The sequence below is a fragment of the Pelodiscus sinensis genome, chromosome 29, assembly GCF_049634645.1.
Source record: "Pelodiscus sinensis isolate JC-2024 chromosome 29, ASM4963464v1, whole genome shotgun sequence".
Lineage (NCBI taxonomy): Eukaryota > Metazoa > Chordata > Testudines > Trionychidae > Pelodiscus > Pelodiscus sinensis.
The window spans coordinates 4,451,387-4,476,282 of NC_134739.1; the positions used below are offsets into that span (position 1 = coordinate 4,451,387).

The 24,896-nt window shown below is 54.5% G+C and overlaps 1 protein-coding gene across 1 annotated transcript; it reads right to left on the bottom strand.

The window, feature by feature from the left end:
• Window positions 1-15,163: 15,163 nt before the first annotated feature.
• On the bottom strand, window positions 15,164-23,324 carry LOC102454897 (aquaporin-5-like). Its single transcript, XM_025186512.2, has 4 exons — window positions 22,803-23,324; window positions 18,606-18,767; window positions 17,830-17,910; window positions 15,164-15,352 (listed from the first exon to the last, which is right to left on the bottom strand). Exons 1-4 carry the CDS (start codon window positions 23,322-23,324, stop codon window positions 15,164-15,166), a joined length of 954 nt encoding a protein of 317 aa, XP_025042297.2.
• Window positions 23,325-24,896: the final 1,572 nt, after the last annotated feature.

A 24,896-nucleotide genomic window follows, 5' to 3' on the forward strand; every position in this document is an offset into this window, starting at 1 on the left:
CTTTGCTGAGCTGATGTATTGCCGAGCGGCAGTGCTTTCCGACTGCTCGAGTCTTCCGATTCCGATGTCGCTAGCGGCTGGATTCTAGCCTCCTTCCAGCCCTGTTTTGGGCAGGGCTCCAGCTGCTGCCAGTCTTACTCCAAGGCTTCTCGAGAAAGCTGAGCTGCTGATGCCGAGGGAGAAAGGAGGCAGAAGAATGCCAGAGCGGGGGGAGCGAAGAAAAAAAGAAACAATGGGAAAGATGCACGGGCCACGCACAGACAGAGCAGGAGGCTACAAGCCAGCTGCCTTCTTTCCTTCAAACAGCCGCTCAGAGGCAAGAGCTACGCAAGGGCAGGGTTTGGGGGTGGCTGCTGCAGAACGGGAGATGTACTGGCTCTCGGGGAGCAGTCGTGGGGAGCATGTTTCTTGTCCTTTCTCATTTCTCCCCTCCCTTTTCCTGAGAGCCTGTCTGCATCAGGACCCCGGGGCAGGGCAGACAATTGAGGGATTCATTGATCCACCACCTCTGGGACTTGTCTCCTCCAGGGAGGCTCCATCCAACACAGGGCCAGACGGCTGCTTCCGAGGAACCTCAGGGTGTTGCTGGAACCAAGATGATGTGAATGAGTCATTAATCAACCCAGGCTGCTCCAGCGTGCAAGGAGGAAGGCAGCAAGCTGCCTCTCTCTCCCCAGACAGAGGTCTGCTAGGGGCCCACCAGCCGCATGTGGAATTGCCAGCGGCTTTGCTTCCCTCTGAGTGGACGTAGGCATCTGGGACATCGTTGCCTTCGGAAGGGATTCCCAGAGCGGACCCAGTGGGGAGGTGGGATCCCTGCTGAGAGTCGGTCGTGGGATCCTGCAGGAATAACGCCCACACTGCAGCATCCTGCCTGCAGCGGTGGCCTGCTAGGCCCTGACTTCTTGTTGTGTGTGGATGCCAGTGGGGTCCTGGGCTGTGACCGAGGTCCCCGTGCCCTGCCGTAATTCACAGGAGCAACATTGGGCCAGGCCCTGAACAGGGAAGCAGGAGCCATCTCCATTCGTTCTGTGTTTGTGCTGCACCTGGTGCGAGAGGGCCCTAGTCCGACTGCGACTCGCTGCTAGCGCAGTGCAAAGAATCAATCATAATAAAGCAGAGTTTCTCACCCTGGAATAAATCCTGCCTGCTGGTTGCTGCGGCAGAGACACGAAAGAGAAAAACCTCACTTCACTGGAAGGGGCCTTTCCCGGGGCGGGGGCGGGGGGGTCTGGGCAGTGAAACAGTGAAACTCCCATTGGCTTCACTGGGGCCAAGATCTCACACGGCGCCATAGGGGACGTTATAGCAAAGCCAAGGCACCTCCAGCCCCTCTGCAGCTCCGCCGTGCCCTCCTTTCCCTTCCCGGAGCCGAGTGGTGGGCCACCCCAGCGGTCCCCCTGACAGCCAGCTCCATAACCTCCCCAAGGAGCAGCAAGCAGGGTCCACGAGCTGCCCCACTTGGCACTGAATGCTGTGGGGCTGGCTGAGCTGGCTCCGCCTACACGGTCCAGTGTGGCATCTTTAAGGCAGGCGGTGACACCAGGTGCTGAAGCAGAGGAAGGGAAAGTTTCCTGTATGAGATGGGCAGGGCAAGGGGGAGCCAAAGGGTGGGCAGGAAGGAGAGGGAGGCAAACTCCACCCAGTGACAATCACCTGGAAACCAGTCTCCAGCCTACGCCATCATGCATTCCAGGCACCTCCCACCAGCTTTCCAAACACCCCTGCCGCTCGTGCTCCGTGAGTTACCTGCCAGCGGGACATCCGGCCACCCTCTCGGCCTGCGCAGCAGAGACTGCGCCAGGCACGTCTGGAGCTAACTGCATGGGCTGAGGCATTTAACAGGTACCTGACAGGACCTGCTCTCAGACTGGTACGCCAGCGCCTTGCTGCAGGCTGCTCCCGGCCACGCTTCCGGCCCCTGAACTCCCTCCTGCCCACAATCCTTCCCCACCCAGGATGGCATGCACCCAGCGGACTGTGTTCTATCACCCTGGGCACCCTGGTAATACAGGGCGTCCCTGCTATAACTCACCCTGGTATACATCCGTTCCGCCCTAAAGTCGTTGATGCTTGTCGGAACTGATGCGTTATAAGTCCTCCCACTCCCCGCTCTTAGTCATGCAACACCCTCCACCGCCCATTTGCGCAAATGGATGTCAGCCATGGGAAAAAAATCCCATTTTAAGTTGTTTCCCTAGAAGTCCACGTTTTTCGGAACATATCTTGGACTTACAGCAAGGATGGCCTGTACGGTCAGCCCTGGAGAGGCCGTAACACTGTACGGCTTGAGCCAATCCAGGGATCTCAGCACACTTTATAAGTCTTGCTAAACCTCAGCACATGCCAGTGAGGGGCTGGGGCTGTGAGTGCCTCCACCTCACAGCTGAGGCATGAGGACCCAGGACCTCACATGTACCCAACTCCCAGTAGCAGCAGTCGGCTGGAGGTGCCTGAACACCTTTGCTGATCTAGGCCTAGGAGTTTCAGGGACTGGCCCTAAGTCATACCCACGGCCAGTGACAGAGCAGGCAAGCAAAACCGGGAGTCCTGGTGGCTAGCTCCTTGCGTGAGCCTAATTTGCAACCTCCCCAGCAGGAAGGGCAAGGGGATGGAAACACAGGTGGCCTAAGGAACGCTCCTGCCAAGGGTACTTGTTCTCTCCTCCCTGCTCGCTGCAACACTCGTAGCTCTCACGCCAGGCTATGTGATGGGTGAAGCCGGAGGGAAGCCCCATGAACTTGCTTTCCTGGATCCTGGCCCAGCTGCCAGGAGGTAGCTCAAAATAACTCCCCAGTGTCTACACTGGGCAATAACTGCCCTTATTTCGAAATAACAAGTGGGGCGTCCACACTACCAAGCCTGTTATTTCAAAGTCAGGGGCTTGTTGTTTCAAGATAATAACTCCTGCTTGTGAAGAGGAATAAGCTTATTTTGAAGTAGTCATTTCGGGAGTTGTTATTATTTCGAAATAACCTGGCAGCCTAGACACCGCCAGAGAGCAAGAGGACGGGACTTGATGACCTCTCGAGGTCCCTTCCAGTTCTAGGCTTCTAAGCGACATGACCAAGTTCAGCACAAGATTCCTGCAGGAGGGACTCAAACATGGATCTCCCAGAATCCCTCTGTACTCCCCTCCCTATGATGTCTCCAAGAGGTAAGCCAATGATTTCCATTTCCCCCGGTTCACAGCAAGTGCCCCCGTCGGGCTCTGGGAGAGCCAGGGTCCAAACTAATCTGACTTCTCTAGAGCAGACCCTTATTCCATCCCTACAACTTTGAAGATGCTCCCATCCCCTATTTTGCACCTCCGCCTATTGGTGGGCACGAGACGCTTAGCAGAGGCTGTTTGTTCCCATGCTGCTATCGCGCCCCGCTCCTTGAGGTCTGCCCAGCCCCCACTGACCACAAACCTCACTGAGAAACAGAGAGATGTTCTATCAGCAAGTTTTGCCAACCAGCCCTTGCAGTTTGTTTAGTCAGTTGTCTCTGGGGGTATGTCTACACTACCCTCCTAGTTCGAAATAGGAGGGTAATGTAGGCATACCGCACTTGCAAATGAAGCCCGGGATTTGAATTTCCCAGGCTTCATTTGCATAAGCGGGGCGCCGCCATTTTTAAATCCCCGCTGTTTCGAACGAGGAGTAACGGTAGTTCGAACTAGGAAGCCTAGTTCGAACTACCTAGTTCGTGCCCCGTGTAGCCGCGCGGCACGGGGTTCGAACCAGCGGGGATTTAAAAATGGCGGCGCCCCGCTTATGCTAATGAAGCCTGGGAAATTCAAATCCCGGGCTTCATTTGCAAGTGCGGTATGCCTACATTACCCTGCTAGTTCGAACTAGCGGGGTAGTGTAGACATACCCTGACTGTGCAGTAACTGGTGCAACTTTCTTCCCTCCCAGAGCTGTAGTAGGATCGCTTGCCCCATTGCACTGATTTTATTGACTATGCCTTGCACACCCCCTCCCTCTCATCAGATTTGAACCTTCTCTAGCACATGCGTGCACATGTTGGTGGGCGGACCAATGCACTCTTTTCACCCATTTTGATCTGTTATCATTTAAACCCGTGGTCCCCAACACGGTGCCCGCGGGGGCATTTGTCTGCACCCGCCAAGTGCTCAGGGCTGGCCTGGCCCCGGGCACGTGGCGCATGCGCGGTGCCGGAGCCGGCCCCAGGCGCGTGGTGCACGGTGAGCACCGGTCCCGGGGGCGCCGCGGATTGACCCCCCGCGCGCATGAGGGAGGGGGGGAGAGAGCGACAGCGCCGGCCCGAGCGCGCGGCGCTTGAGAGAGAGCACCAGCGCTGGCCCCGGGAATGCGGCTATGGGGGGGGCCCCGCTCAGGGGGGCCCCGGCCCCCCCGGGCGCCCAGCGGGCGAATGGCCACGCCCCCTGGCGCCCGGCAACCCCAAATGGTTGGGGACCACTGATTTAAACAGTAGAAGGGAGAGTGATGATGCTTCTGTAGCTGGACACAGAACCTTTTACCGTTAGATAATCCAGTACACGGTGACAATAATGCAAATGTATAGAAAAGCCCAAAGCAGGTGACATTATTTTCCTGGGAGCTGGCAAATTCCATCAAGAAACTGCCCAAAGCTTTCCATAGCAGGCAGTGTGTATTATAGGCAGAAGGCATGAAATCCCTGCATGCAGACGATTGCCACACACAGCTTACGTGCTGCCTCGGCCCTTCGCTCTCACTCACAAGGGGGATTTCATTGTAAATTAAGAATCACCTTTGAGGTGCTCTACCATGGGCTCAGCTGGAGTATTTTGTCCAGTTCTGGGCACCCCATTTCAGGAAAGGTGTGGAGAAATTGGAGAGGATCCAGAGAAGAGCAAAAGGTCTAGAAGACATGACCTATGAGGGAAGACTGACGGAATTGGGTTTGTTTAGTTTGGAAAAGAGACGACTGAGGGGGACATGACAGCAGCTTTCAAATACCTAAAAGGGTGTTACAGGGAGGAGGGAGAAAATTGTTCTCCTTGGCCTCGGAGTTGGGCTTAAATTGCAGCAAGGGAGGATTAGGTTGGACATTAGAAAAAAAAAACTTCCTGTCAGGGCGGTTAAACACTGGAATAAATTGCCTGGGAAGGTTGAGGAGTCTCCATCACGGGACATATTGAAGAGCAGGTTGGATAGACACCTGTCAGGGATGATCTAGACGGTGCTTGGTGCTGTCCTGAGGGCAGGGGACTGGACTTGATGACTTCTCAAAGTCGTTTCCAGCTCTAGTGTTCTATGAGTCTATGGCTCACCCCATCAGAAGGCTCCTCTGCCCGCTCGGGGCACCACCACGCTCCTCTGCACCAATGGCTCATGCAGCAGCAATGCTGCCGAACGATACTCTTGGTCCAGCTTTAGAATCGGCTGCAGTTTGATCTCCTCTCCCACCTGTTGCTGTCCCAGGTGTCTGACTGAGGAGGGTGCCCAGGAGCTGCTGTTGATCTGTGGGTGGGGTTGGAAAAGCACCTGGCAGAGTCACAAACCTTTCCAGGGACATGGCCAGACAATCTCCTGGATCCCCCTGCTTGGTCTCCCCACCCATCCACCAGGAGCTGCCTGGCAGGCGGGGGGGGGGGGGGTAGTTTTGTAAACAGGGAGTTTGGGGAAGGGGCCCAACCCTTCTGCTTTCACCAGGACTCTCCCAGAATGGGGCTCTATCTGCCAGAGGCTACTGCAGCTGATCTGGGAGATTTTAAACCACAAGTCCCAGAAGCAGCCAGCACGTCCCTGCAGCCCCTAAGTGGGGGGAAGGATGAGGGTTCTTTTTGCACTGCCCCTACCCCTGCCCCTGCCCCCAGTGATGACGCCAGGAACTGCAGCCAATCGGAGCTGTGTTGGCAAGGCCTGCGGGTGCGGACAGCACGTGGAGCCTACCTGCCCCCCTCCAGGGGCCACAGGGACATGCCAGCTGCTTCTAGGAGTGGTGGGAGGCCAGGGAAGGGGGGTGCACCACTGACCAGGAGCTGCCTGAGGTAAGCACCACCCAGCCCCTACCCCTCAACCCCTCTGCACCCCAACCTCCTGCCCCAGCCCTGAGCCCCCTCCTGCACCCAAACTCCTCCCAGAGATTGCACCCTGCACCCCCTCCTGCCACCCAACCTCCTGCCCCAGCCCTGAGCCCCTCCTGCACTCAAACTCCTCCCAGAGATTGCACCCTGCACCCCCTCCTGCCCCCCAACCTCCTGCCCCAGCTTGAGCCCCCTCCTGCACTCAAACCCCTCCCAGAGATTGCACCCCGCACCCCCTCCTGCCCCCAACCTCCTGCCCCAGCCCTGAGCCCCCTCCTGCACCCAAACTCCTCCCAGAGATTGCACCCTGCACCCCCTTCTGCCCCCCAACCTCCTGTCCTAGCCCTGAGCCCCCTCCTGCACCCAAACCCCTCCCAGAGATTGCACCCTGCACCCCCTCCTGCCCCCCAACCTCCTGCCCCAGCCCTGAGCCCCTCCTGCAGCCAAACTCCTCCCAGAGATTGCACCCTGCACCCCCTCCTGCTTCTCAGCCTCCTGCCCCAACCTTAAGCCCCCTCCTGGAGCCAGCACCCCACATCCCCCGCCACACCCTTGCCCCACTGCAGAGCCCCCTCCTGCAACCAAACTTCCTCCCAAGCCTGCACCCCTCAAGTGCCCCAACCCCCTGCCCCAGCCCAGTGACAGTGAGTGAGCGGGGGAGAGAGCAAGTAATGGAGCCGGGAGGGGGAGGGGGGATGAAGTGCGTGGGGTGGGGCCTTGGAGAAGGAAGGGGTGGGGCTGGGCAGGGGGGCAGGACGAGGATGTCTGGGTTTGTGTGGGTAGACAGTGAGCAATGCTAGGCCCTGCAGAAGTCTAGGTCTTTCCCTCATTCCCAGTGCCTGTGAGCGTGGCTTGTTGGGCGCAGACTTTCATTTCTTCGCCGCAAGCCTGCGGTCTGTAATTCAGACCATTTGCCATCTGCTATCTTCGGTTACTTCCCTCTGTACAGTGCTGTGGGGACAGTCTGCATAGAAATCTCCAGGCAGACCCCTGCTTGGGCCTGTTCCCTGGGCCGATCTCAGTTGCTCCTCAGAACCGCTAGCACGTGGGGGGCAGGCTGTGGGGGTCCCTGGCCCTCTGCTGGCTGCAGTGGGAACTGCTGGAGTGTGTCCCCGTGGGGCTGTGGCTCACCTGGCAGGGTGGGTGGAGGACCTGAGCTGTTCGTGGGTGTTGCCATGACGTGGTGTGTGGCATACTGACCACTGTCGCGACAGCAGGAAGGATGGGGGCCTAGCCTGGGACTTGGCAGACCCATGTTCAATTCCCTGCATCCCCGAACCTTTCTCAAGCCCCTTTGCTTCTGTGCAAGGGGTTAGGGGCCAAAGGGCTCAACTCACAGGATCCAGTACTATAGCCAAATCAGCACCAGAGCTAATTCTCACTGGCCCCATACTCGGGTTACTACCACTGCCCCATGATGCACCGTTTGTGCATCTGGGGGACAGCAAAGGGCAAAGGCCATCTGCCTTTGCCATTCGCCCCACCGGTGAGCCTAGCTAGCCGGTGCCTTGGACTTACTGAGCCTCGCTCAAGTCTCTCCAGTATCCTGCGGAGAGAGTAGACTGCTCCATAGCTGCATTGTCTAGGCAGTTCTCTGTGGTCCCCTGGGGAAAACAGAGCTTGTCTCAGAAAGTCTCCCTGTCTTCCTCCTACGCAAAGGAGACGCTGGGGAGCAACAGGACTGGGAGTAGATCAAGGGAATATTAAAGAACAGATTATTTGTAGGAAGAGATTGTTTTCCCTCTAGTGATTCTGTATTGAAAAGACCTCTCCTGCCCTCTAGTGTCTCAGTCTCACCCCTGCTGTTCGGAGACAGAAAGCTACCTGGGGCTTCAGTTAGAAACACATGAAGCAAACACCTTCTTAGTCGGATTTTCTTTCCCCCTGGACTTTCTTTGCATTTATTCAGGTCCAAACAGCTGTGAAAGTTCTGAGCCTCGGTGTGGGCCATTCACATTGAATCCTGCTGAGAATCAAGGACTCGAGTCTGGTTGCCAACCGGATGGGGACAGCCCTCTTTTTGAAGGAGAACACTGGTATTTATTTTTATTCGTTATTTTTAATTTTTATCAATGTACTTGTTCATAGTGGTGGGGGCTCAGACAATAATTATTTAAGGCCTGTAAACATTGAGCTAAAGCTTTAGAACCATTCAAACACAAGCTGTCAACATCACATGCCAACCTATACCAAGTGAATAGCCTTAAGGCAAACCTACTAATAAGTTCTCAAACAAAATTTTACCTACCTACCTGTCCATTTCTGTTGTTACCCAGGCTTGGTCTGCAGGGGGTTGGACTCAATGACCTCCTGAGGTCTCTTCCAACCCTAAGATTCTGGTTTTTCGTCAGCTTGGATGTGTGGTGAAATCAATGTTTACTGACATTTCCCAGTGAAGTGCAATCCCTCTTCCCTCACCGCATTGTGTTGCAAGGGTCAGGATGCAGATATGCTGAGCTGCATGTTTTCCTCCGTTCCTCCTCCTTAGGGTGAGATTCCTGCCAGTGTGTTTCCCTTTGAGCTTTGGGTTACAGTGGTATATTTCTGAGGGATCAAATGCTGTACTTCCCTGAGTGTTGATCCAATGCCCCATGCCCTTGAGCCATAACAAGGCCACCGTTTCTTAAGGCCCTGGCGCTACAGCTTCAAATCCAGGAGAATAACTATTGGAATCACCTAATTCTAGATTCTTTGCTGATGACTGACACTCAAGCAAGGGTTCCAAGCAGGGATGTAATAATGTAGTCGATTAACGGATTAACGGACAAGCAAAAGCTTATAGGTTAATGCTATAGAGTACATGCATTTCCCTTCTCCCACCCTTGCCAGTAAACTTTTTAGCAGGCTAGCCAGCAGCCCGGCTCAGTCCTGTCTTGCAACAGGTCCAGGACCTACCCCCACTGCGGCTCTGCTTTTAAAGTGTATTAGCAGCCAGGTGGGCAGGCAGCCCAGCTCAGTTCTGGCTCATGCAGAATCTGGGGGCTTAGACCCAACCTAGTCAGGGGCTACTGCCATCCTGTGCTGCTGTTTCTGTATCGGAGACAGTAGCACAGGGTGACAGGAAGCCAGTTCGTGAGGGGAGCTGGTTTTTAAACTGGCTTCCCTCATGGACCAGCTCCTGCCTGGCAGCCCTCAGTGCTGCTGCCTCTGATACAGAGGCAGCAGTGCAGAGTGGCAGATGGCTCCCCGTGGGTGAGGATGGAGTGCACTGATGCTGGCCCTGCCCTCAGGACTATAGAATAGTCGACTAACCGATAAGAATTTATAAGGTTACTCAACTATTCAATTAACCGATATTTCATATCCCTAGTTTCAAGCCAAGGCTCAGTTTGCAAAGCCTTTCTCTGGGTGGGTAAAAAAGCAAATTGAAAGAGCCAGACGAATACCTAGAAACCATCTACTTCAAGACAGACCCAAGAAAACCAACAATAGAACACCACTTGTCATCACCTACAACCCCCAACTTACACCTGTCCAACACATTTTCAATAAACTACAGCCTATATTGGAACAGGATACCATACTCAAAGAGGCTCTGGGAGACAGACCCATAATCTCCTATAGACAACCACCTAACCTCAAGATGATTCTTACCAACCACCACAGGACATACCACACTAATACCAACTCTGGTACCTTCCCTTGCAACAAACCCCGTTGCCAGCTTTGTCCACATATTCATTCTGCTGATACCATTATTGGACCTAACCAAGTGAGTTATAAGATCAAGAACACATATTCCTGCGCATCCAGAAATATAATCTATGCTATCATGTGCCGAAAGTGTCCGTCTGCTATGTACATTGGACAAACATCTCAGACACTTCGCCAAAGGATTAATGCCCACAAAACAGATATCAGACAAGATCACAAAGAGAAAACAGTTTCTTGCCATTTTAACCAGAAAGGACACTCTCTCAATGACTTAACCACCTGCATTCTGCTACAAAGACCTTTTACATCTGCACTTGAAAGGGAATCCTCTGAACTGTCATTCATGTTAAAATTCGACACTTTCCAACAAGGACTTAACAAACATTTGAACTATCTCACCCATTACCAAGATAGTTTCCCCAATTATCACCTCTAATACCATTAACTCACAAACATCCCACTCTCCCTACCTCTAATATCATCAATTCACAGACACTTACCTTCCTTCCTTCCTCCCCGCCCGCATCCCCCTCCTGTTCTGCAATGTGATTTGTCCTTTTCATATTTGTTCATTTTTTTTAAATTGTATCCTTTGGTATATATGGTTGTGACTATTTTCTTCCATTATTTGATCTGAGGAAGTGGGTCTGGCCCACGAAAGCTCATCATCTAATAAACCATCTTGTTAGTCTTTAAAGTGCTACATTGTCCTGCATTTTGCTTCAACTACCCCAGACTAACACGGCTACATTTCTATCACTGTTCTACATGCAAGAAGACTTGAGACACTTGAAGATGATGAAAGAACATCCCTCATGCCTAAGGCTGGATGAAGACTGAAGAAATGAACAGAACAGCCCATCCCTGGAGCCAGGCAGACACTCCTGAAGGTGACACACAAATAAAAGTGAAGAAGCTTCACAATAACCATCAAAGAATAACTGAGAAGCCTGAGATGAACACCTTTTAAGGGTCAATGATACCCACAGACTCCAATGGGAACTAACTTGTAAAAGAAGGGAAGCTCTTGCCAAAAAATCTCTGGGTTCAGTCCTACAAGCCGAGTCTCAGAGGAACCCCCACTCCTCACTCAGGAGGGGCGGGGGTGTTTCAGAAAAAGATACTGCTTGTTTTTTTGGAAGAGGCTTTTCCGACATTTGGCCCATTGACACGAAGCCAAAAGTCAGAAAAACCTCCTTTTTTGGAAGATCTCTTACTCTTCATAACATGAGGAATATGGGGATGCTGAGAGAACACGCCTGCTTTTTTAGAAACTGCTCCAAAAAAGCGGACACATTCCCTGGACGTGACAGAATTTTTCTGGAATACCTCTGGTATCCTGGAAAAACGCTGCAGGCCAGACATAGCCTCAGTCACACTTGCCTGGCCAGCAAGATGGACTTGAGCCACGACAGACTGGTAACTATGCACCATCTGCAGGACCTGTGTGTGTGTGTGTGTGTGTGTGTGTGTGTGTGTGTGTGTGGGCGGATGGGGGGGCGGGACTTGTCTTTGAGACATATGCTAACTGCTTTTCTACTGTATTCTCAATAAACGCTTTCTACTGTATTCCCCATTAAAAGATCCCGGGTGCTTCTTATTGCATAGCAAGGGGAGAGCAGGGTGATCCAGCTTGTTCTCAATTTGTAGGGCTCCTTCCCGCCATCTTTCCCCATCACTGACTGGTGCATGAACTGGAGAACTCCGCAGCAGAGAGCTGAGACAAGAGCAGAGCAGAAAGGCAAGAAGCAGCAGCTTGTGTGCAAGCCCCACCGGGAGAGCTGTTAGTCAAGCAACTAGGGGAAACTGAGTCCCAAGGGAGGATCCTGATGGCGTGTTAGGGGCTGGGTTCCTTGGGGGGCACTAGTGACGGTTACATGGAACACACCCAAGGCTGAGCTCCCGGGCTCAATGCACAGTTACACCTGGTTCCTTCAACCACAAAAAATCAAAGCCATGTGCTCCCCAAAAGGAGAGGGGTGTTAACCCCTAGGCCAGGAGCCGGCCGAGACCTGCTGTGCGGGATCAGTCCGGCTGCTCTCATGCCTCCCTGTCCCAGTGCAGGGGAGCACCTGCCTGGCTGCCGCTGTTTTATTTGGTCAGGGTTCTGCTCTGAGTGGCTGGGTCTGTCTTCCCTGGCAGGGTCCCAGCTCTTCCTGATTCTGTAGCGCTGGGGGCTCCCTCTGACCTTCTGCCAGCGCTGAGCCCTTTGTTCTGGCGCCGTGGCAATGAGACGGGGATGAAATGTCCCTGCGAACACCGCAGGCCTCGCTGCTGCGGAAACGGAGCGTCCCTCCCTCCCCTCGCACACCCGGTCTTCTGGCATCCTCCCCCTCCCTGCCCCGCCAGGGCCTGCCTCCAGGCTCGGCCTTAAGGCAAGCGGTGCCTTGGGCCCCACGCTGCCATTGACAGCTTTTTTGGTGTGAGTCAGGCGCCTAATTCAGCCTCACACGAAACGCCTCAGGCGCTGAAACCGCTCGATTCCTGTTGAGGGGCACCTGGCTGTGGATCGCTGTAACACTAGCCATGGTGATTAGCCCCGGCCACGTCCGTGCTGCCCAAGGGGGGCTGGGGATAAAACCCTGCCGGAGCCCCTCTCCCCACACTCCCTCCTGTCTGCGCCTGCAGCCTGGGCCATGCCTCCCTCCACCTGCTGCTCTTGGCCCTCACCTCCAGCTGCTGCTGCTGCTCACTGCCCAACCCTGCCGAGCGGGGCTGGGCTGTCTCCTATGGCCCAAGTAAAACTCCTCAGGGCTTGCGGGTGGGTGGAGCTGGGATGGGAACTTCCTAGTCCGGCCCGCGCAACAGGATGGAGGAATGGGACAGTCCCTTCCCCATCCCCACTCCCTGCCTGCCCCACAGCATCCAGTGTCCAGGCCCTGCTGTCAGTGTGCCACCGTGGGCCCCGCAAACCCTTTGGATTCCCACCAGGAGTATCCCAGAGCCCATCATTGTTGTGTCAGATCTCCTGGACAAGAGGCGTCATCTCCCACTGTCTGCTTCCCTGCCTGGTTAGCTTGCGGCCAAGGGGGTTGCGTGTTTGTGGGCACGTGCGTGTGTGGGTGCTGGGCATATGTGTGAGCAGCAGGATGCACTTAGCCCATGTGTGCAAAGCCAATGGCAGCTGGCACTCTGCCGACACAGGAGGTTCTCACTGTACCACTGCACCGGGATGGCTTTCCACACCACCGAGCTCTTCGCTGGCTCGGGGGAAGGCCACAAGGGTGGAACATATCCAGAGGTGACCCATCTTGCCAGGTTTGTTAGCATCAGGCATGTTAGCAATAAGAGGGTGATCAGAGAGGATGTGGGGCCCTTACTCCAGGAGGGAGGTAACCTAGTGACAGAAGATGTGGGAAAAGCTGAAGCACTCAATGCTTTTTTGCCTGTCTTCACAGACAAGGTCAACACCCTGACTGCTGCATGAGGCAACGCAGTATGGGAAGGGGATGGGCAGCCCTCGGTGGGGAAAGAACAGGTTCGGCACTATTTAGAAAAGCTAAACATACACAAATCCATGGGGCCAGATTTGATGCATCTGAGGGTGCTGAGGGAGTTGGCAAATGTCATTGCGGAGCCTTTGGCCATTATCTTTGAAAGTTCATAGAGATCGGGGGAGGTCCTGGATGATTGGAAAAAGGCAAATGTAGTGCCCATCTTTAAAAAAGGGAAGGAGGACAAACCAGGGAACTACAGACCAGTCAGCCTCACCTCAGTCCCCGGAAAAATCATGGAGGGGAGCCTCAAGGAATCCATTTTGAAGCACTAGGAAGAGGGGAAAGTGATCAGGAATAATCAATATGGATTCACCAAGGGCAAGTCATGCCTGACCAATCTGATTAGCTTCTATGATGAGGTAACTGGCTCTGTGGACATGGGAAAATCAGTGGATGTGATATACCTTGACTTTAGCAAAGCATTTGATACGGTCTCCCACAATATTCTTGCCAGCAAGTTAAGGAAGTATGGACTGGATAAATGGACTGTAATGTGAATAGAAAGCTGGCTAGTCTGTTGGGCCCAATGGGCAGTGATCAATACCTCGATGTCAGGTTGGCCATCGGTTTCAAGTGGAGTGCCCCAAGGAGTGGTTCTTGGGCCAGTTTTGTTCATCTTTATTAATGACCTGGATGAGGGGATGGATTGCACCCTCAGCAAGTCTGCAGATGATACTAAGCTAGGGGGAGAGGTAGATATATTGGAGGGCAGGGATAGGGTCCAGAGTGACCTGGACAGATTAGAGGATTGGGCCAAAAGAAATCTGATGAGGTTCAACAGGGACAAGTGCAGAGTCCTGAACCTGGGACGGAAGAATCCCAAGTATTGAAACAGGCTGGGGACTGACTGGCTAAGCAGCAGTTTGTCAGAAAAGGACCTGGGGATTCCAGTGAATGAGAAGCTAGATATGAGTCAACAGGCCCCCTACTATAGAAAAGATGTGGACACATTGGAGAAAGTCCTGCGGAGGGCAACCAAAATGATGAGGGGGCCAGAGCATATGACCTATGAGGAGAGGCTGAGGGATTTGGGCTTGTTTAGTCTGCAGAAGAGAAGAGTGAGGGGGGATTTGAGAGCAGCCTTCAACTACTTGAAGGGGGGCTCCAAAGGGGACGGAGAGAGGCTGTTCTCAGTGACAGATGACAGAACAAGGAGCAATGGGCTCAAATCGCAGTGAGAAAGGTTTAGGTTGGATATGAGGAAAAACTCTTTCTCTAGGAGGGGGGTGAAGCACTGGGATGCGTTCCCTAGGGAGGGGGTGGAATCTCCGTTCCTAGAGGTTTTTACATCCCAGCTCGATGGAGCCCTGCTGGGATGATGGAGTTGGCGTTGGTCCAGCTTTGGGCAGGGGGCTGGACTCAGTGACCTCCTGAGGTCTCTCCCAACCCTGGGATTCTGTGATTCTCAAGTGCAGAGGGCTGGGAACCCCTTGTCAGGCATAGTACAAGGGAGAGCTGGTGGGTTACAGGCTGTTGTAAAAAGCCAAACATCCAGTGTCTTGCTGAAGTCCGGGCTGGCAGGTGGCACGTGGCAGATGCACCACTCTCAGTGGCACACCAAAAGGGTCAAAAAACCATCCCACAGACAGGCACATGGGAGCGTGACAATTCCCGCCTCATCCTTCCCCATTAAAAACCCAATTTGTTTATTTAGTATGACAAAGAGCTGGGTATGTTGGGGTGAACCTGGGCCATGGGGTGATTCGCAGGGGGAGCAGTAGCAGCATGCTTACTGGCCAAGCAAGCTAGCCCACAGCCCCAGTTCACAGAGGGCAAGGATGTCACTAGGACGGTTTGCTGGGCATGGGGAAAATCTGGGAGACAAACTAGGAAGGGCATGAAAATCAAACCAGATCCACCCTGGCTTCCGAAGGACAACACAAGAAATATGGCCCCAATGAGCTAAACCTAGTAAGTCTCCCAGCTTGGCGCTCGGGGCAGAGCCGATGGTCCCCGCAGCCCCCAGACGTGAAATGTCATTCCTGGCACATCCTCAGGGTGTCTCGCTCAGCCCCATCTCTTGGGCGGTGCTCTCAGCCTTGGACTGCAGGTTGCATGGCCCCTTTGGTCCCTCCTGCAGCATGGTCAGCCACTGGCGGAAGCCGCTGCCTGTCGGGGCCAGCACCATGTCGTTGAGAATGGCTGCAGCGAGACCGCCAGTAGTTGGGCCCACCCAGAAGACCTGTACAGAGAGCAGAAGCACAGATGTCAAGGACAGTGGGCAAATCTGGACCCACCTGGGCTGAGTGGCTTGCGGGGGCACTGGAACAAGGGTGGCCGGGGGGGCTATGTCCCTCCACTTTTTACTGGCGGTAAGGACTAGCAACTGGGGGAGGGGGAGGAGAGAAGTGAGCAGGGGGCGGGGCCTCAGAGGAAGGGGTGGGGCCTGGGAAAAAGGAGCAGGGTAGCACAGCAGGGTGGAGTCACAATTTGGGCACCTATGGCCCCCTGACTTTTGGGATGCTTCCAGCACTCCTGGTTTCTTGCCTGGCGCAAACTGTCAACGCTGCAAAAGTCACATCTTTCTCTGGGAGCAAGTTGGTTTAGGATATGCTCAAATGCACAGATAGTTCAAAATCATGCACACTAGCATCGTCGTGGCTAGCTCACGGTCTGTAGGGCTACGTCTACACTACAGCGTTCTTTCAAAATATCTTATTTTGAAATAGTTAATTCGAAATACGTTGTTTCAAAATAATGTGTCTACACACTAAATGCATTTCTAAATAGTGTGTTGCTGTTTCGAAATAGCGCGTTCACACTGAGTGGACGATTAATTGCATTTAAGGCCGGCCGGAACCAGGTCCGGCAGGGCATCAGGTCAAGAGTTACTTTGTGTAGCTGCTGCCTGGGGCTATCTGAGGCCTGTGCTTAAAGGGGGGCCCCCAGACAGCCTGTTCTTGGCTTTCCCTGCTTGCTTGCCTATCTCGATGAGGGACAGCAAAGCATTTTGTCTCTGCGTGCTCTGGTTGCCCTCACTCGGGACACCACAGCACTCTGCAACATGGAGCCAGAGCTGTCCCTGGGCACTCTGGTGCTTCTCTCGGACGCGTTGCTGTGAGCCTGGCTGCACTTTCTGCAGGCTTTCGTCCGAGAGGTTCATTGGGGGGCTGTCAGTATCCAGGAGGCCCTGCGGGAGAGCTTCCATCCTGAGGAGCACTAAGAGCCCACTTGGGTCTGCCCCACTGGGGGCCTGTGTCTCAATCCTCCCTCACGTCCTTCTACTTACCCCTCCCTAACCCCCCGCCCTGATGTAAAATAAAATGCATGTATTTTCATGAACACAAACTCTCTTTATTTAACAAAACTGCGGGGGGGAGGATGAAACTCTGATGAGACTGGGGAAAGGAGGTGGGAGAGGGGAAGAGAGAAGGTGGGAGAGGGGAGGGGGAAACCTGGGAGGAGGGAGCTGGAAGGGGGAAGCCAGGGGAAGATGGGGGAGGGGAAGCTCAGGGCTCAGGGTTGGGGGGTCTCGCTGGACCAGCTTGATTTTCATGCAAACCTGCTCCTGTGTTCACATGTGGCCTTTGGTGGCCAGGCTGGCAGCTCTCCTGCCAAAGGCCGCATTCCTCCATCTAGTGTGGAGATCATGAATGTTGGGGACACCCCCCCAACCTGAATAAGGTCCATGATCTCCACCCTGGACCAGGAAGGCGCCTGCCTTCTCCGGGCCCTGGCAGGCTCCTGGGAGCTGGCAGACTGGTCCTGGGGAGCGGCGAAGAGCTGGCTGCCAGTGGCTTGCTGGCTTATGTTTTGGGGGCCACTGGATCAGGGGCAGTGACTGCTGGCTCTGGGCTGGCAGGCTTGGAGCTGGCACAGGCACTATGGCCAGTGTCAATCTCTTTAAGGGCTCCGAAGAGAGAGGGGAGGGAGAGGAGTGTTCTTGGTTGAGGGGTTTATTTCGGAATCGCCCTTCTCTGCCGCATGTAGATGCGGGCAGTTCTTCCGGGCTAGTCAATTTCCAAAATGGCGACCGCCCAGGAACATGCTAATGAAGCGCAGGATATTTAAATCCCACGCTTCATTTGCCATTTCGGTTGCCCTCATTAGCCTCCCTAGTTCGAACTAGGGGGCTAGTGTAGACGTACCCCCAGGGAACTAGGGCCTGATTACTTGCTTCTCCGCGCCACGTAGAGCAGGCGTGAGCTATTGCACAAAGTGGCGTGGCACTGGCCTGGAACCAGTGTGAGATCAGAATCAGGCTCTGTGCTATAAGCCAGCTGTGGCTGTGCTCACCAATGGGCCTGATTCTGCCACCCCCTCCCATGGAGCCCACCTCCCGCGGAACGCAGTCACATTCTCTTGACTCAGCCATGCGGCAGCAAGCCAGCTTGTGCATCCTCATCAGAATCGGCTGCTAATTCCCGTCAGTGACCAGCCTGCCATTGAAGGCCACGGGACTGTGGGTGTACACATTGGCTTTCAGAATCTTTGTTACAGGGCACGGCAAGGAAAAGACCAGGCTCGACCGCCAGATCCCAGGGGCCTTTCGCAGTTGGGGTCACTAGCAATTACCCATCTGTTCCCTTGTAACCTGTTCGATCTGACTAATCAATAAACCCAGAGACCCCACAATGCCCTTTGTGCCATCGCTGGCTGGACAGAACCACACCTGAAGCGCTGCCCCATTTAAACCAGGCTTGGAAAGAGCCGACTTACCCAGTGGTTGGCAAATTCAAAAGCAATCAGAGCAGGGCCCAGTGACCGGGCAGGATTCATGCTGCAGCCAGTGTAACGGATCTGGAGAGGAAGAGTGACAGAGATGCAAGAGAATCAGGGAGGCTGCTGTGGGTACCAGGAAGTGGAACAGGCCCAAGTAACAGGAGAATTTCTGCAGACGCATCCGCACGAGTCCGCAGAAAAATCAGTCAGGGGCTGTGCACAAAGGAGAAGCCAAAAAACCCCAAACGCCCCGACCCTCGCTGACATGGCCCCCCACTGAGATGGAGACAGACATTCCCCACGTTCCCCTCCTACACCAGAGCCTCGGAGGGCCCAGCCTAGTAGATTTTGTGTGCTCCAGTCCTGCAGTGGGACAGCAGGAGGGCTGGAGTGCTAGTGCACACTCCCCAGTGCTGGGTGGGGGGAGGCTGAGCCTCAGAGGCCGGGTCCAGGCAAGCCAGGGGCCGCATGGGCCTGAGGTTCCCCACCCTGCCTTAATCTATGTCCTGCAATGAAGCACTGGCAGCAGGCCTGTCTGACTGGACTTGTCTGCTGACTTGGGCATGGGCAGCAGGGCTCAGAATTGCTGCCTGGACCTTCCGGCTCCAGAGGGAGCCAAGCCCTGGGGACCCCTTGAGCGGGGAGGGTTGCAATTCTACAGGCCCTCAGCCCCAGCCCCACAAGGCCAAGCCAAAGCCTCCCAAGAGTGTCCCGCCCAGGGGTGTCCTACCAACCAGGTCCTGCTGCTAGCGCCAAGTGCCCCCGGTACTCACGGCCACCAAGTGCCCCAGCATGACGGAGAGCCCGATGAGCAGGTGCCCGCCCTTGGAAGGGTCTCTCCTGCTCCCAGAGGTGGCGAGGACGCAGAGGACCAGCTGGAAGGAGACGATCGCCTCTATGCTGAAGGCCTGCGGCAGCGTGACCCCCGGAGCCAGCTGTGCTCAGAACCAGACACAACAACCGCGTTACAGGCGGAGAGGTTCTGCCGGGGCAGACCCCGGCCTCTGCTGGGCTCTGGGGAGTGGCAGGCACCCCGTGCAAATGGCTCCGGAGCATTCTCAGCCCAGGCTCACCCCCGTTCACAGCACAGCGGGCAGCGCAGGCTGCGCATGGCACAGGCAGCTGGTGGTTCCACTGAGCCCAGAGCCCTGGCAGCGGTGGTGGGCTGTGACTAATTGTCTCTCGCCCCCTTCGAGAGGAACGAGTGACTGGCACGCAGACCAGCAGGGCACGTTGCTGCTCGGTGCCTCAGTTTCCCCATCTGTACAATGGGGATAATGGCACCGGTCTCCTTGCAAGGGGCTTTGTGCTGTGCTGATGGCAAGCCCCAGGTATCAGAGGGCTGGTAGCCTGCACCCATATCTGAACACATTCACAGCAATAACCACATGCCTCCTCACAAGTGTGCCATCCCAAAGACACATTAACCCCTCCATATACCCCAGTCCCACACTTGCTGGCCCCATGCTCTGACACACAGGCAGGCCCACTGACAGGCGTGGGGTGGGGCGAAGGGGGCAGTTGTCCTGGGCCCAGTGATTCACAGGGCAGTGGCGGCGTTGCGCCCTTTAAATCACTGCTGGAGCCCATGCCGGGCACGCCTCAGCAAGTTTAAAACAAGCAAAAGGGAGTATTTTTAACCCTGTTGGCCTTCACAAAACCTTCTGGCAAGGAGTTCCACAGATAGACTGAGTTCTGTGAAGAAATACTCCCTTTTGCGTGTTTTAAACCTGCTGCCTTTTAATTTCTTTTGTTGACCCCTGGTTCTTGTGGGGTAAAAACCACTTCTTTATTAACTTTCTCTACAGCAGTCATGATTTTATAACCCTCTATCATGTCCCCCCTTGGCTGTCTCTTTTCCAAGCAATAAGAGGTTCCCCCTTAGCTATCTAGCAAATGGGGGTCAGAACCTGCCAGTAAACCCAGAGGCAAAGCTCTGTGTTCACACAGGGTCAGATTGAATGACTACAGTTACCCCTTCTCGCCTTGGAATCTACAAATAGCCCCGTTTGTCTCCCTGCTCCTCAGCTTTTTCCCTACTTTGGCTTTGAACCTTTCCCTCTGGCTTCCTGCTTCCCTCAGCGTTATCCCAAGCGCCACACTGACTTGTGGCGGATGCCAGGCCTACGCTACGCTCTTACGTTGGTGGAACTCTGTTGCTCAGGGGTATAACAAACCCACCCCCCGCGCAACGCGCTTACACCCGCCTCGTCCCTAGTGTAGACAGCGCTACGGCGAAGGGAGCGCTTCTCCCATCAACACAGTTACTACCTCTCGGCGAGGTGGATTGCCTACGCCGGCAGAAGAAGCTCTCCGGTTGGCATTGTAGCATCTTTGAAATGCTCTGGGGGGTGCGGCTGTTTTAAGTGTAGACCTGCCCGCAGATTAAAAATCGTCCTCTTTTCACAGACATGACCAGATGGAACCACCAGAACTTTCTGGAACATTCCACCACCCTTTCCCACACGCGGCTTCATGGGAGGGCTCCGAACCAGAGGGACAAAAATGCCTCCCATTAATGTGACAGGCCCTATCACAAGAGTTATGACTGGGGCTATGTCTACATTGCGGGGAAGTTTCAGGACACAGGAAAAACCCCGCCGCGTCCAGGGAACATGTTTGCTCTTCCACTTTTTTTGCATACGAGCAAACGCGCTGTTTCGGGGAGCTCTGTATTCCTCCTTCCATGAGGCATACGAGCCCCTCCAAAAGAGGAGGCTTTTCTGAAATTTGGCCCAGTGTAGGTGGAAAAAAATCCCCAAAAAAAGGGGCAATGCAGACGTAGCCTGGAGCTGGAATACCACCCCAGAACACAGGCATTGCCAGAGCCAGAGACCAGCCCCATTTCCTCTCCCAGCCACAAGCAGGTGATTCTTCGGAGGAGGGTGCACTGTGCACAGCTTTATTTACCACCACCACCCCCATTTGGCAAAACTGGCATGAATTTGCAAAATGTTTTTGGTGTTGCTGACTCTGCATTTTTCACCAAAAAAATATTTTGAGCAGCTGAAAAAAATGTGTCCAGCTCTATCTTGGCCTTGGTCTACACTACAAAATGATTTCAATATAACTACATTGCTCAGGACTGAATCTACATACCGATATGGACCTAATCTCCAGTGTAGACAGCAGGTGGATCACCCACGCTAATGGGAGAAGTTCTCTCCTGCCAGTTTAGAACATCTTCATTAAGTGTGACAGCAGGTGCCACTGAAGCCTCTGCCACGGGAGCTAAGAACCAACTGGCTGCCAGCTGGAGATGAAATTCTCTCTCTCTGTTAAGTCTAGACTTCAGGCTTCTTTCGAAAGAAGCTTTTCCAGAAGAGATCTTCTGAAAAAACTTCTTCCGAAACAGAGCGTCCACACTGCCGAAGCGCATTGAAAAAGCGATCTGCTTTTCCAAAAGAGGGTGTCCAGACTGAATGGACACTCTCTCACATGTACGCTGTGATTGCAATGTGCGGAATGGCCACCAGGGTACCTGTGCTTTTTCCTCTTTCCTCTCCTTTCAAAACAACTCCCTCTTCGGGTACGTCTAGACTACAGGGTTTTGTCGACAGAAGTTTTGTCTAGACACATTCAGTTCTGTCGACAAAGCAAGCTGCTTTGTCGACAAAACCCTGTAATCTAGACGCAACCCTACAGGCAATAACACCTTCTGTCGACAGAACTCTGTTGACAGAAGGGGTACGTCTAGACTACAGGCTTTTGTCGACAGAAGTTTTGTCGACAGATACTGTCGACAAAACTTCTGTTGACAAAGAGCGTCTACACTACATTCAGTTCTGTCGACAAAGCAAACTGCTTTGTCGACATGGTAGTGTAGACGCAAAGGACAGTTTACATGCAATAACACCTTCTGTCGACAGAAACTCTGTCGACACAAGGCGTTATGCCTCGTAAAATGAGGTTTACCAGCGTCGACAAAACTGCTGAGTTCTGTCGACGTTATGTCGACAGAACTCAGCAGTAGTGTAGATGCAGGTATAGTTTTGTCGACAAAAGTCCACTTTTGTCGACAAAACTCAGTAGTCTAGACACGCCCTTCCTGTCCACACACGCCTTTTTCCGAAAGAGCTCTTTCTCAAAAAGGCTTCTTCCTCATAGAAAGAGGTTTACCAATGCCAGAAAACCCCCGTTGTTCTTTTCATTTTCTTTTGAAAGAACGTAATTGCAATGTGGATATGAGTGAAGTTTTTTTGAAAAACGGCTGTTTTTCAAAACAACTCTGTTGCGTAGGTATACCCTAAGTGCCACTACAAGCAGCAGTGGACCACACCCAGAGGGGTTTGCTCTTTTGGGGACTTGTCTGCAGCAAAAGCATCCCAGCGTGCGGAGCTCAGTGCAGACTCACATCAGTCACACCCGCACGATGCACTCTCCCCTGGAGACGTTAGATTGTTTCCTTCATCTAAAATTCATCTCTTCAGGAGCTGAAAGGAGCTGGCTGCTCATTGTGTCTGGGAAGAAACAGCACACTAGAGCAGAGCAAGTGAGTGATATTTTCGGTTTGGTCACCAAGTCAAAAGATCTGGGGAAAATGGGACATTTTGAACCAAAACTGGATTGTTCCAATTTCTCCCACTATAGAAAACCAAACCAAGAACAAGAATTGGTTTCAGACTGGAAAACACCTGAAACAGAATGGAAACAAAGGAAACCCAGCTGTGTCTTGTCTAGGTTTTGCATTCTCCTTAGGGAGTTTTGCAGCCTCGGGTTTTGTATTGGTTGGCTGGTCTATAAATCTAGCTCCGTTTCACAACGAAACTGGGCCATGAAACGCGAAGCCAAAAGGCGCCCCTTAAAAGGAGCCGAACAAAGTGGTTCCGAGACAAAGTCCAGGCCCCTCCCTGCCTCCAGGCCTGCACACAGCTGATCCTTTCCAAAATACAGTCACTCCTCCGGGACTGGTTCTGGGCCACATGGCCATCCCCTGCCATCTTCCCAGGGCCCTGCAGCTCTCCACTTACCTTGTTGATGCCTATCTCTCCCCGGGCGTGTTCGGGAGTCAGCCCGTAGAGGAGAGCTGAGGCAGTGAGCCCCCCAAGCAGCTGGGCCACAATGTAGCCCCCGGCCCAGGCTGGCCTCACTTTCCCAGCCACCAGCAAGGAGACGGTCACGGCCGGGTTGAGATGGCCGCCGCTGAGGGGCAATGCGCAGTAGGACATGAGAGCCACCGAGCTCCCGAAGGCCAGCGACACCTGGAGCAGCTTGGGGGAGGCCAAGCTGCAAGGCGCCTGCGTTCCCACCTCTCCCAGGCGGGGGGTGGCAGCGGCAGTGGGCAAGGCTGAGGACGTGGCCCCATTCGGCTCAGAGCCAGTCCCGGAGGAGTGATTCTGTGTAGCGATGCCCAGATTCTCTGCAGCCTGAGTCCACGGCGCGATGGAGGCCAAGCCGGTGAAGAGAAAGAGCCCAGTGCCCAGAAACTCAGCCAGCAAAGCTTTGAAGAGCCCCACGTCCCACGCCCTGCAGGCCACCCGGGGCAGCTCCATCCTAGACACAGCGAAGGGTCCCAGGGCACAAGTGACGCACTGGGGCTCAGTCCTGTCCCCTTTGCATTTATACCATCGCCCCCTCCCTCTCCCCTCCCGGAGCAGGTGCTGCACAGATGTCAGCAGGAGGCGGGGACTGGCTTGCAAAGGTATTGACTTAAGCAGGCTCTCCAGAAACCGGATCCAAAGGGTGCAGGGCCGAGACCAACCTCTGGGGGCCTTGGCCTGGCGTGATACAGCCAGGCAAATTTAGCCTTGCTTGGCGAGGGGCAGAGGCTGGGTGAGGGGCATGGCACGGGCATGAGCCCACACTGCCTCCCTCCTGCAGATGGCACATCCTGCGGACCAGCCGGAGGGGCTGTGTCTGATGCAGGGTTCCCCTCAGCCGGCTCTCGTATGGAGAGGGGATGAGCCGGCCTCCAGCACTTGTGTGGGGAAAAGCTCCTTCCAGCCTCCTCCCACTCCGCACAGTTGCAGGGACAATAGTGACCGGCTAGTGCCCCGAGCAGTCTGGGGGCCGAGGGGAGCGCTGCTGGGCAGAGGTTTGCTGGATTCACATGCCCATTGACCTCAGCTGTCCGCAGGCTCCACTGTCCTGCGCAGAAGTCGAGCACGGGATAAACTCGGCGCCCGCTTCCCCTTCTGCCAACCGGATGGGATTCCAAGGAGCTGGCCTCCCTTTGCTCCGGCCCAATGTCCCATTCCTACGCCGGCACCCAGGGAACAGGAACACCGAGATGAGCTTGCCTGGCGGGTGGGCTGACCTGCTTTGCTGGCCCCGCTGCATAGAGCAAATACCCTGACCCAACTGGCAAGGGTCCAGCTGCAGTGGGAAAATCCGGGAGGGGCAGAGGCATTTCCAACCCAAACTTGGACTGTGATTGTTTTACGCCTTCCCCATCACCGCCCTCTCTCCCTCCCACCTCCCCCCATGTGGCAAGGGGGCCCTTTGCCTCCATCCACACAGGTCTCATGGGCCTCTCTCTCCGTACTGTGTGCTGGGAAGACATGGAGCTGAGGGAATTCACCTCAGGCACTGATGCCCTGAGACCATGTGTGGCCGCACATTGAAGCAGCAGGGGCCTCTATCTGCTCAGCTCGGGAGCTGGGGGCCTGTGGGCGGTGACTGACACATCCCAGGCGTCGGAGAAACAGCCGCGGTTGAGCAATGCTTCATGAAATGGACTAGTGGGGGGAGGGGCGTGGAGGGGGGAATCAGTGTGTCAACAGGACCTCCTGCATCCAGCAAAGCTCCCTCCCGACCGTGCTGTGGAACTGTGCAATACAGGCTGGGCCCGCAAAGGTCGCCCCAGAACAAAGAAGGTACAGAGAAGAGATCAGATTGGAAATGGAAAAACAGAAACCCAAGCCATGGAAAATCGACAGCATCCGCTCATGTTATTAATCACAGGCTGAGTCGCTGAAATGAACCTGCCAAAAATGCTGACGGCTTCTAATATCCCTCGGTACGTTTTATCTAAAATCTGAAAGGGACAAGTACCCGATCCATTCGCAGGCCGTGCTGTTTGCAGAGGGTTAAGGACTTTGGACTCCGTTGCGGGCTCAGAATGT

Coding starts and splice junctions, on each gene's coding strand:
- LOC102454897 (XM_025186512.2), bottom strand. CDS start 23,324: ATGGAGCTGCCCCGGGTGGCCTGCAGGGCGTGGGACGTGGGGCTCTTC. Junction 18,768..22,802: donor GAGAGATAGGCATCAACAAG/GTAAGTGGAGAG, acceptor TTCTGAGCACAG/CTGGCTCCGGGGGTCACGCT. Junction 17,911..18,605: donor TGCTGGGGCACTTGGTGGCC/GTGAGTACCGGG, acceptor CTTCCTCTCCAG/ATCCGTTACACTGGCTGCAG.